Source organism: Phalacrocorax aristotelis, chromosome 3 (assembly GCF_949628215.1).
Source record: "Phalacrocorax aristotelis chromosome 3, bGulAri2.1, whole genome shotgun sequence".
Taxonomy (NCBI): Eukaryota; Metazoa; Chordata; class Aves; order Suliformes; family Phalacrocoracidae; genus Phalacrocorax; species Phalacrocorax aristotelis.
Genome location: NC_134278.1, coordinates 97,992,305 through 98,004,947, shown reverse-complemented (window position 1 = coordinate 98,004,947; position 12,643 = coordinate 97,992,305). Strand labels below are relative to the sequence as shown.

General features: G+C 40.4%; 1 protein-coding gene across 1 annotated transcript in view; it reads right to left on the bottom strand.

Annotated features, from left to right (window-relative positions):
• Positions 1 to 3,724: 3,724 nt before the first annotated feature.
• The window catches only part of FSHR (follicle stimulating hormone receptor), an 84,301-nt gene continuing 75,382 nt past the window's right edge, over positions 3,725 to 12,643 (bottom strand). The window contains exon 10 of the mRNA XM_075088643.1: positions 3,725 to 6,590. Within this exon, the coding sequence (XP_074944744.1) occupies positions 5,363 to 6,590 (1,228 nt within the window). The 3' untranslated portion in view covers positions 3,725 to 5,362. The remainder of the gene's footprint in view (positions 6,591 to 12,643) is intronic.

The following is a 12,643-nucleotide window of genomic DNA, read 5'->3' as shown; positions in this document are numbered from 1 at the left end:
CATCGTAATGGAAAGGACCAAGATGGGGTAAAGCTGAGGCAGTGAAGAGGCAAGAGTACAGACGTCCAAGGGGCACATGCCTGTTCATACAACATAGGCAAGAGAAGAAGAAAGTGGGAGTATTTAAAGCTAATTAGGCATTTGTAGCTCAGAAGCAATGCAAAGAACAGTGACTGTTGATGGTGCAGTGTGGAACCTGGATAGTCCCTAAAGGAGCTACTATCCCTTTTCCTGGAGACAACATATACATGGTATTTATATCAATCTTCTGCTTTTTTCCTTTTACGCTATTCTTTAACAATGAAATAAAAACCCATGACATGACCTCCCTTTTAAGTTCATCTCTCCCTAGGATTTTCCCATGCAAATTTCTATTGCTTTTTCCCTGGGAACTACACTTCAGCCAAAATAACCCCTTTAATGTAGAATTTTAGCACAAGATATTCCAATAACTCAAAAGAGAAGGCCATATTGCTCAACCTTGCCTTGCAATCTTCCACCCACTCATAAAGACAGCACGTTCCCATTTGTGCACTGCTCTCATTGCAACCTTGCTAATTTTTCCTGTTCTTTTTTTGGTGTGGGTACAACTTGGTGTGGGTGTCCAGGTTAGGGTAACAAAGATCCAGGTAGCACATGGCAAAGTCAGGAGACAGAAAAAAGAAAATACAATATTTTGGTTACAACAAGGTTAAGTGATGCATTAATCTGATATGTTGGACCTGGAAACGTATTTTTGTCTCACCCAGCATCATTTCTTTTGGAAAACCAATGCTTTACAAAAGGTTTTTCAATGGACTTGGGGTTGGGGGGGGCAAAGGGCCCTCTGCAATTTCTTAATGCTTGAAATCCATTCCTGAGAACTTTCATCCCTAATTAAAGGTCACCCACTGGTTCGAGAACAACTCTTAATGAAGAGTTTAATTATCCAGATGACAGCTGTAAAACCCTACTCCTGTGCTTGAATATTTTAAAGTAACAAGGCCCAGATTTTCAAATATGTGCTTGTAACCAGGTATTTAGACCAAAAACTCACTCTGAAGAAGAGTGTGTACGTGCAATTCACATTTGCATACACAATGGGAGATTACACATGCCCATATTAAAGATGCAAATCTGTGAGGAGGTTTGCATGTGCTTACTTGACTGTTTGAACCAGACCCACCTTTCTTGTCTGTTCTTTCGTTCAGGGAGGGGGAGGGATAGTTAAATTATTCCTTGAGGATAAATCATTTTGCATTATTAACTCTTAACAACAAAGCTGCATAAATTAAATGTAAGATTAACTGCTGTGTCCTCAGTGGAATGATTAGGAGGGAATCTACAGGAAAAAAATGTGGTCAAATGTTTTGAAGACTAGCTAAATGGGATGCAAATCTTCATCTTGCATTCTTAACAAGCTCAGACATAGACCTTCCTTCTAATGAGCAACCTCTGCTTGGCATATCCATGCAACCCCCAGAGCAATGTTGTAAAGAAAATGGCTCATGGTTCATTTTCTCTACTGAGTCAGGTTTTTGCTTTTATTGATGCTTTCGACAGCTGCTCCCATTACCTTTACCTGTGGTGGCAGTGTTCATGATGCAGCCCTTAGTCTGCCAAGCCGAAGTGGTCCCATTTCTCACTTCCTCTCACAACATCAGATATGTGTTTCTTGAGGAGGTCTGATACGGGTTCCCCACAAGGTACATGCCTGAAGGAGTGGTGCTTCTATCAAGCAGATGAAGGAGTTGTTTATCGTGTCCGCAAAGGCAGCAAATTCGATGCCAGCACAGTCTCTTTATGTCATTCTGACAATGGCACCATAAGGGCAAAGGCAACCATGACTTTTTAACTGGGCATTTTCTGGGGCTTGGTGGAGATGGAAATGCAGGGGCCATGTAAGGGTATGGAGGAAAACCAGAAGGCATTACAATATTGTTGACTGTTATATGGTCTTTGGAGTGAGCTAGCAATGGGCTCCAATTTAGAACTACTCCAGGGTTTTTCCTGTGAGTCAAACCTAGGCTTTGACTCAGTTTCCTTCTTACCTGGGGCCTGCCTTTCCTACATGCTTGTGCACACATGTGCGCACACAGACACACGCTTATTTGTCTGAACAAAAGGCTCAGCAAAACAGAGCTGCAAGCCTTCGTTATAAAAAAGAGGGAAAGAAAATTAGAGGCCATCACATAAGAAGAGCCATTCACATATACCAAAAAGGAGAAAAATGCCTGTCAGAAAGTTCTGTAAATGGTTTATATCTTATTTCATAAGAAATTTGAATTAATAGAAGAGATTGGTTAAAAAGAAGACAGGTCAGCACTGCTAAGTTATTTGTTTAAGAGGTTTCAAACATACCTTTCTGTGCTTTGTTGACGCTCCAGGAGGCTACAGGAGGGTTTTCTTTGCAGAGTCTCTCATCAGCCGAGTTTCAGCTGCAGGTCACTGTGACCTGACTGTAGAAGCTGTGCCGCATAAATGGAGCTCTCCAGATAAGCAGTAACATTGATTGCATACTTTGTCAGCATGTCTCTGGCTGTATATGTGTTCTCAAGGCACTTCGTTTTGATATTGGTTTTATTAAAATAGATTTCAGAAAGGGAAATGTAAAATAATGTAACGATTACACACATAAACATGTTCAGTGCTGAGAAAATCCACACCAGACACCAGCAGGTTTTTTTTTCACATTACAAGCATTAATAAAATGTATCTTGCATTTTTTTTTCTTACACTACTGTCTTCAAAGAAAAACATTGTTTTAAAAATCTGCTATAACAGGACCAATGTCCCACAGAGGAAAAGATACAGGTCCTATGATGCTCCTCACAGTTTGGAAGATGTTTAAAATTAAAATCTGAAGAATAGTGAAAGCCAGGGACATCTGAGAAGGAGGTTTTTGTTTTGACAACCACACGGTCAGCTTCCCAGCTTTGGAGTTACTGCCACAGCCTGAGCTTCCACTTGAGCTCCTGCACAGCACATGTGGGCAGGATGACATAGCCCTTAACCGTTTCTGTGCTGCCTTATCGCTAGGGACAAGGAAAGATATCTGGTTATGCAGGTTCCGTTTGCTTTCAAGTATCACCCATCGGCTAGATGGCTTCATCCCTTGGGCCCTGATCTGACTCTGGCTACAAGACACAACCCTGCAAGGTCTGTTTTCAGGGCTGTTTATTTGTAAAGCATATTTAACTGGGTCCTGATTCTGCAAATGTCTGGACAATGGGTTTGCATGTGAACTGTGCAGGTGAACTGTACCAAGCTCACATGCCTGACATAGGTGTGAGAGTATTTGCAAAACTGGCACCTAGACTATGGCTGTGCTTTCTTGAATTGCCATGTCTCAGCCTATTGCCTTTGCAAATGGTCAGGGCCTAGGCAAAAAATTGTGATGCACTACAAGGATTTACCCCATTTATCAGCAAAAATGGGCTAGTACCTGACAAAGAACATCCCTCATTTTTGGCCCAAGAAGAGATTCAGAAGCCTTTTTTTAATGCAACTAGAATATTTGTAATTTTGGAACATCATCCAGACACTTCCATTGGGATGGGTTTTAATGGCTGCACACCAGTACATTGTATATGACATAAAGCATTTGTGAAGAAATTGTTACTCTGGGTAGTTAGAAAGTTTTCCAAGAGATGAACTGTCTTTCCTGTTTTACTCTTTCATTCTTCCTTCTCCTGGATCTTGGAGGGAGTGTTACTTGTGTTGAGTAATGGAATTTCCCCCCCCCAAAACACACCACCTTTGATCTCCTGTTAAATGCACTAGGGAGCTGATACTTCCTTCCCTGGCTAGGACTGAATGAATAATCATCTCCTCTAGTTATTCACATCAGGTTCAGATGCTGAAATGTGAAGCTGATAACAGGGGAAATTATGGATAGAGGCATCAAGAATAGCTACTAAAATTTTAAGAGTTGTAGGCAGGGAATATTCAAAGCTCATCACATTTAACCATGAAGACTCCAATGATTTACAGTCCCATGGAGCAAAGCCGTGACTTGAGTGTGAGGTGAGAATGAAGCCCAAATTCCTGTCCTGGTGTTTTCTTTATGCCCCCGTACCCACACATAGCCACAAAACCAGCATGAGAAAACCCTACCCAACCCTAAATCTTTGGTGCAATTTGGAATTTCACAGAATGGTTAACCCTCAAAAGGTTTGATATTCAAATAATGTAAAAAAGCTGGATGCTCATTGAGATATTATTCAAAACCTCTGTAAAATCAGGAATTCTTGATTAAGAGCTTTTTGTTTTTTGTTATTTCAACATAGGCAGCATACGGTTTCTTTCAGGTCTTTAAATCTGGACCATGATCTGATAATGTGTACATGAAGGATTGTTTTAGAAGGAGAGGGGAAAGAGAACTTGTAGGATTTCACAAAAACTTTTGTTCAGGTTTTCAAAAGCCATATTGGATCCATCATCCTTTACATAAGCCAGGCAGTGCAATGCACTAATACCGCTGTATGGCAAACCTGCCTCAGGTATCAGGTTAAAGCAGCTTGTTGGCCCATCTTGCCACACCCAAGGGGTCCAGCCACACAAAAATGATTTCAACCCAACTTTGTGAGACCAACTTGAGAAAATATCCTCCTTATTATGACGGGTTTCTCCTGCTTTTGTCCTTGCTCTTTCTCCTCTTGAAAACAAATCCCAAACCAAACTCCTTAATCCAAACTTGTGTGAAATCTGGTTCTCTGAGCCTGCCAGTCTAGATCAACAGAAATCTTACCTAAAGTGACACTTTTGTGCAGAATAAGGCAGGTCCATGCAGTGTGGAACAGCTAACACCAGCTTAGCTGGAGATGCCTTCTGCCCCTCTGCTGTGGTGAACAGAAATGGGAACAACACAAGATATTTCCATTCCTAATAAGTTTGTGCCAAAGAAGGGCTTTAAGTTGGCCTTCTATCTCCTGTAACCATAGGAGATCTGATTAATGAAAAGAGCTCATTATCTGTCATTGTTATAATATGCTTCACAGACAAAAATATTAATTCTACACATTTTTTGCTTTCAACTGTATATAACCATGACTTAATGCTCAGTAAGCAGCTAGATTTTTCCTAGAATGAAGCAAATCTCTGCCTGTATGGTGGGAGATATCAGTTTATAAACTCATTTATTTTTTGAGAAAATTCCACAAGGGCACTTTGGCACATACCAAAGTTTTGCTCTCTTTCCTTCAAAAGCTGATGAAGACGATGTGTCATCTGTGATGGCTACTCATTGAGCAAAAATAGCAAAATGGAAATAAAAATGTTTTTCCATAAAAAACAAGTTTACATGCTATGCTGAGGTCATTATTCAAATTCACATTTGAAAGTTATTATCGCACTGCCTCAGACCCAAATTCATGCAAGCATTTCAGTTCAAGTGATTCATAGGAACCAATGAATACATAGTCCCATCAATGCTTTTTGGTGCAGGAGAGCAATGGCCATTTCTGGTGTGGAAAGTATGAGCAGATGAGGAGGTCTCTGTTCTGTAAATCTGGGCTTGCATTTCACAGCAACCAAACTTGCTCAACAGAATGAAGAAATCCCTGCGGAATGTCTTTGTGAAAATGGCATAGAGGAAAGGGTTAGCACAGGAATTGATGGGGTAAAACAAAACCAAAAGGATCTTGGATTTGGATACTGTGATAAGAGGAACCTTGAGTGAGGCTGATATTGCAAAAAATGATATTGGTGCCATGCAGAGGAAGTCCGTGAAGATCAGTATGGCCATGCGCTTGGCAATCTTGGTGTCACTGTTTGAAGAGATGACATTAGGGTTTCTCACAGTGAAGTAGATGGAGATGTAGCAGGCACATATGATCACAAATGCAAGTACATTCAACACTAAAAGAAACATAACATAAGCCTGAGAAAACGGTGTTTCTATATCCATGGGCAAACAGATGCTGACCTTCATGTAGCTGCTGACTCCAAATATGGGAAGAAGTGCCACTGTGAAAGCAAACATCCAGCCAAAAATCATTATAATCACAGCATGACGAAATCGAACCTTACGGTCCAGTTGCATGGCATAGGTGATGGTATGCCACCTTTCCAGGGTTATCACGGTCAGCGTGTAGACTGAGAGTTCACTTGCGAACACTGTAAAAAATCCTGCAGCATTGCATCCTGCCCCAGTTTGCCAGTCTATGGCATAGTTGTAATACTGACTTTTGGTCTGGATATCTACAGAAGCAATAAACAACAGATAGATACCGATGCAGAGATCCGCAAATGCAAGATTGCACATCAGAAAACGAGGTACAGTGAGTTTGTATTGACTGCTTATTAAAATAATGAGGACAACAATGTTCCCTGTGATAGCTAATATGTTGATAAACCATATTAGGACTCTTAGAATGTTGTATCCCATGATATCTTCACATGGATTGAAAGCATCAGGTTTAGGTGAGCAAGCTACGTTAACTACTTCATTGCATAAACCATAGTCAAATTCATTCTCTGCTGGGTCAAATCCTATGCCATAGTTGGAAATGTAATCTTCAGCTGCAGATCGCCTAAGTATCTTATCACCAGGCTGCTCATCAAGGTCTTGCTTGGCCTGAGATATGCTACATATTGGATGTAAATCAGTGCTGAAATTGTAAAAAGAATAGAGTTGGAAACTAAAAGACACAGCACAGGGCATACAACAAACATGAAATCATCCAGTTTCCATTAACAGCTCAGTTTTGTTGGTTAGCTGATTATATAGACTACCCTGGAGCTTGAAATTAGTAGGCTGGGTGGTCTCTATTTATAAAATATTACATGAAAATGTAACTTATTTGGAAACATCATAAAATATAAGGGAAAGGAAAGCCCAATGTTTGCTTTACTGACAATCACGACCCAGTTATCCACCTGGACAGGCATGTTTTGTAAAAAGCTGACCTTATTTCAACCGAACTTCTCACATAACCTGTCATTGATAAGCTGATTCTTGCATGGGGAAACACATGATGATGAATTCTGACATAAGACTGGACTTTGAAGAATGGGTCAATTTAGCTGTGCCCGTAAGGAATTTGTATAATCACAATAATGCTACTATCCCTTACTGTTACTCTCAAATTCCATTCTTCCTAAAGTTTTTGGCAGTCAGTGTTCCATATTTAATGTTGTAACTCCTTCAGGGCACAGAACAACTCCAGTTTGTGCCATTCTTTTCAAGTATCTCATATCATATTGGTAACTGGCCATTAACACAAATAAATAGCATAAGTAAATTCATGTAGTCTTCCAGATAATCTCTAGAAGACAGATGCCAACACAGACACAAACACAAGACATGGTGGAACATTTTGCTTAAAAACTCTGTTTAAAAGGAAATGGATATGAAACCAAAAGAAGTGAAGCAAAGCCAAGCCAAGCCAAATCAAATGAAACCATGCTACATCAAACCAACCCAATACTTCTGTAGAAAAAGTAGTTGCTTTTGTTTCTGTCAAAAAGTATTTTTAAAAATTTTGTGTATTTTAGAAAAGGCAGGTAAAGGAAATAAAGGGAACGGGTTTCAAGAAAAAAATGCCTTTGAAGGTAAAAAAAGTATTTTTGACAGTTTTGTGTTTGGCTTTATTTCCTAGGGGATTAACTCAATGCCCTTCTCCATGCCTAGACCAAAGGAAGAAACGAATGTTTTGGCTGAGATGATAGAAAGATGATCAACTCCATCAAGCTAAGAAATATCAAGGTGTGTTAACCAGAAACAAAGGGTCAGACTTTATCAACTGCTTCTCTGAGGCTGCCTTTGATGTTTGGTGTCCCAGGAACTTGCATCCATAGCTTTGCATAAAATGGATCCAGACCTAATCTGAGTTAGGGAATAAACCAGCTGACAACATGTTACAAAACCAACACAGTTCAGCTCTGCCTGCTTTCATCTACAGCCTAGACAGCTATTCAGATGTATAATTTCTAGGACAGGACCCCAGCTTATCTTCCACCCTAACTTCCACTACAGTTGTGAGAAAAGCTTTCTATGCAAATTAGGCTGAAATTGTTAAACAATTGGGAGCAACTTAAAAGGCAGAATTCTTTTTTGTAACCTAATTTTACCCTTTGACTTTGTGCACTCACTACATCTTCCAAAAATTGAGTTTAAAAGGTCTGCAAGAAAGGAAAACTAATGAAGGCCCAGCACCAGAAGGTGAGGGACATTTCCTATGAGGTTCTGAACATCCTCTACTATTATTAATATTTTTTATCTTGCCTGTCAATTGAGGCAGAAAACCGAATTTCTGTGAGGTCAAATATGCACTATGGAGGTCACAATAGCAATAACAAGGCATTACATTTTGCTCCCCTGTGTTCTGTTCGCATAAGGATGAGTGAGGGGTCCAGTGTATTGATCCATATATCAACAGTTCTCTAGCTGAAAGGGAATATATGCTTCCAAGGAGCAATAATGGGAGAGAAAGTCCCTCAATTTTGAGTGCAACAGGCAGTCGGGGGCCCTGAAAGCTACTGCAGTTGATGGTTCCTTGTAAATGAACTCAGGGAAATGTTTTTATCCAGTCATTTCTCAGCTATGAGGTAAAAATAAACCTTTTCCCAAATTATGGAGGCATTGCCTGGCGCTAAATCTGTCCCCTGATAAGAGTGCTAAGTAAGGCCAATTAAATATTTCTAATTATTACAGTTTATTCATTCTTGAATTATTTTATAGCCAGCAGTCCCAAATAAAATCAGGTTTCCACCGAGTTAGCTGCTCTGTTTGCTCCAATGGGTGGCAAGGAGTCTCCCGGCTGGTTACCTGTACCTTGAGCAGATAAGATGGGCAGTTGCAAACTCCAGAGGGAAAGAAGAGCCATCTGCTGGTACTGACTGCTTACTGATTCTTTGCCCTGGGATATTTGCCCTTTGGGCAGCAAGTTAAAGCATTTTTTGACAAGGGATGCTTGCTTCCTTTTGAGACAGTAGATATTGTAACACAGTTCACATCTCTGTTACTGTTTAATATTGCTTTGCTCAAGTAAGCCCTCTGAAAAGCAAACTGAAGAAAGGACAACTTAAAGAATAACATTAAAATTGGTAGAGTGCTCCAACAAAAATAGACAAAAATTACTACCTTTGTACTAGTGGTTATTTTATGTGCTTCATCTGGATCCAGTGACAGCAGGATCTTGTGTGCTGAGAAACATGCTCAGCAGAATAAACAGTCCCGACCTGGGTTCTGTATTAAGCCTTATCTCAAACCAATCATCCTCACTGAGTAGGGACATCAAGTGAGTTGTGAGCAACTGATATTATGTTCTCATGAGATGAGGCCCAAACACAACTCCTGATGCTGCCACCTTTTTTAAAAAAATAGGATTTCAAGTGACAGCTCCTCCAAAGAATAATGATCAAGTGTAAGGACAGAGTCATATCAATGTCATTCTTGCAGGCAGAGGGTGATCTTTATGTCAAAGAAAGCCAAAAGCTTGCTGAAGTTCATAATGGTCTATGTCAAGTTGAGGGTTTTAACACCCAGCCTCTGCCCTATCCACACTTCAAGGATATTATTTTCCAGTCACAGGAAAACGTGAGGTGAGTTCAACATACTGCACTGGGCTTGTCCTGAGAAAGTGGTTTACCTTCTGTTATGCCAGCATCACCATATTCCAGTGTGATAAATCTACAGATCAATATTTATCATATAATCCTTCTTGGAATAGGAAAAAAAAAAATCAAAATTGCCTATGTTTTAATTTGTGTTTCAGACTGTTGGAGCTGTGCTTGATGCAATATCCTTCAAAATTTAGAAAGCACTGCCACTGTAACAGGTTTAAGCTTTCTGTTATCACAACAAAGTCTGTTCACCAGTGCAGGCAGATTTGGGAGAGATGACTGAGCATGATCCACTATGGCAACTTATTTTATCTAAGGTTTCTGAGTACTGCAAATGTCTCAAAGAGAGGAAATCTTACATAAACGGGGCAGCCAGAAAGGGGCCACATACCCCTGTCTTAATTCCATCCTAAATTACCCACGTAAACACCAACTCAGCAACTGCTGCCATGATCCTTATAAATACACTTCTGGGGGTGACAAGGCATCCTTTTTATCCTCCCTGGACTACCTGGAAGTATTCTGAGACCCAAATGGCCACAGGAGAATGACCGTCTCCTGTGAAGGTGCATGGCAAGTCAGGTCACATCACTGTTAGCACCACCACAAGTAAGGCCTGCTGCACTCAACCAAGCACAGCTCTTGCCAAAGAGATAATACACACTGTGTGATCAAGTGCTGCAAACTATTAATAACTCTTAAACAACCTGAGCAGTCTTTAATGCACATGAAGCTTGTGCCAGCTGTCAAGAAAACTGTTTTGAAATGAAAGCAGGTGTAGCTACTGTATGTGTGACTAATCTGTTCTCAAGTGTATGTTAATACCTTTGGTATTCAAACTGAACTAAAATGCATCAGTTTTCTCTTTTTAAGCTGGAGAGAGGATATCAGTCTCCCACCAATTTCAGTACAAGACACATGACTGTGTGAAATAAATGACCACTTTTAATTATATTTTAAAGCAGTTAACAGGAAGGATTGATCTAAATAATTGGTTCCAATAATTTTGCATTTATGTTTAGTATTTTCTAAAAGATATGTCTGGTAACTATTAAAAACATATAAATATATTCAACTTTTTTCTGTTGACTGGTGTGATACAGTTCATGTGCAAATTTATTCAAGTAACAATACCTCTTATAAAGAAGAGCATCTCCAACTATGTCTCACCATTACATTACGCATGATACTATTATAGGAGACCGTGAAGTCATGACCAGACTTGCTCCAGAAGCAGCCACACTGCTGCGTGGTGTTCCACCCAGGTCGCTGGCCATCCGCACTTGGTTTACTTAAGTTCTGCACAGTTCATTGGCATTTGTTTGCAAAATTACACTTGCCCAGGCTGTGGGAAGGGTTATCTGTGTTCTCCTGGGCTTCTTACCTGCCAGGGCAAAGGCTTCCAAAAGTGGTGCTGTACTAAGGGGGAAGTGAGTGCTGTGGGCTTCAATTCTCTGCGGCAAGTGTGACATAGAATCATAGAATCGTTTAGGTTGGAAAAGACCTTTAAGATCATCAAGTCCAACCATAAACCTAACACTGCCAGGTCCACCACTAAATCATGTCCCTAGGTGCCACTCCTACACATCTTATAAATACCTCCAGGGATGGTGACTCAACCACTTCCCTGGGCAGCCTGTTCCAATGCTTGATAACCCTTTCACATGGAAGTTATTTAAAGCCCAAATGAGGGGACTAGATACTGAGAGCTTACCAAAGGTTAGGACCATTTCCTCCTGTAGCTTTCCTTCAGTAGTAACTCTTGTTCTGGTTTTGAATAGTCCAGTTGCCTAATTTAAGGGGTGGATTCTGGGTTTTGTGTCCTGATTTGGCCTAAACATCCCAGAAGCCAGGTACCTTCAAAAATATGAATCATAGTGATATCAAGGTCCCTTTGCAAATTCAGGACTAAACATGTTTTCATTGGACTTTTTGGCAAATACCATTTTGCCACCAGGGCTGGAAGGACTCGACCCATTTCTACGCAACAAGATACCAAGCACTGTGCCTGCATAAGCGTGCAAAAATATGTGAAAATGTCTCCTGCTGATAAACTGTCCGAGCGAAAAGTTTAGCATTTTGGATCAAAAGTGGGCAATGGGGGATGTATTCTGTCAGATAGTTCCCTTATCACTGCAGTCTCCACCATCAGACTTGCACTCTTTACACAGGCAGTTTTGCAAACACACGTAGGTGATATTTATTAGCTATCAGCACAAGCAAGGTCAGTTATCTTTCATTGCCTGGTGACAATACAATGTTAAAAGTAAAATAAATGGCTGATATAAGAATTAAAATAAAAGCTGCTAATAGTTTATGCTTTCTCTGCATGGTGTTACATTTCTCTGACGTTTTAGGCAACCTTTGAAGACAATGTCTTGAATTGTAACAATGATCCACATTTTTCTTTTCTGCCGTGACAAATTCCAAGTCTTTGAGAACATCCAGTAAAGGAAGAACTTCGAATAGTAACAGGGGTTTCCATAGGTACCAGTTCCTCATGTTTTCCAGTGGCACAAATTCAGGAGGTTCATTAGCTAGTTAACATGTACATTTAAAGTCTATATGAACAGCCCAAAATACTCAATGAGAACCATTGATACTTGAAGTCTCACTGCAACTTGCATTAAAATTAAAATAAGCATGGAAAATTACTTTGGGAGTCTAAAAAGACACCCCATCCTGCCACTCTCCTCTGTTGATTTGATTATAAGGGGTCTGATCTGGGTTAACTGTTTCAGAAATCATGTCCAAAAATTTTGTGTATGTAGACTTGACAGATAACATACCTGTGGCATTAGGCTGGGCAATGTTCCAACATCAGTGTGGCTGAGGGAAGAGTTTAAGATCATTCAGTGTCCTGTTACCCTCCTGAACTGATGGCCAAGTATTGATCAACTTCTCTGCAAACACAGCTTTCCCTCCAGCTACCTCCTGAAAAGTTATCAAACTCTTCAGCATGTCTTCAGCATGGCTTGAGGCTGATCCAGGATAGGAGGTCCCAATGAAAGATGGACCTATGACAGGTGGCGGCTACAGCCGCAGCTGGGGAAAATGCTGATGCTAACACAGCTATCAAAATTCATTATCCCCCTGG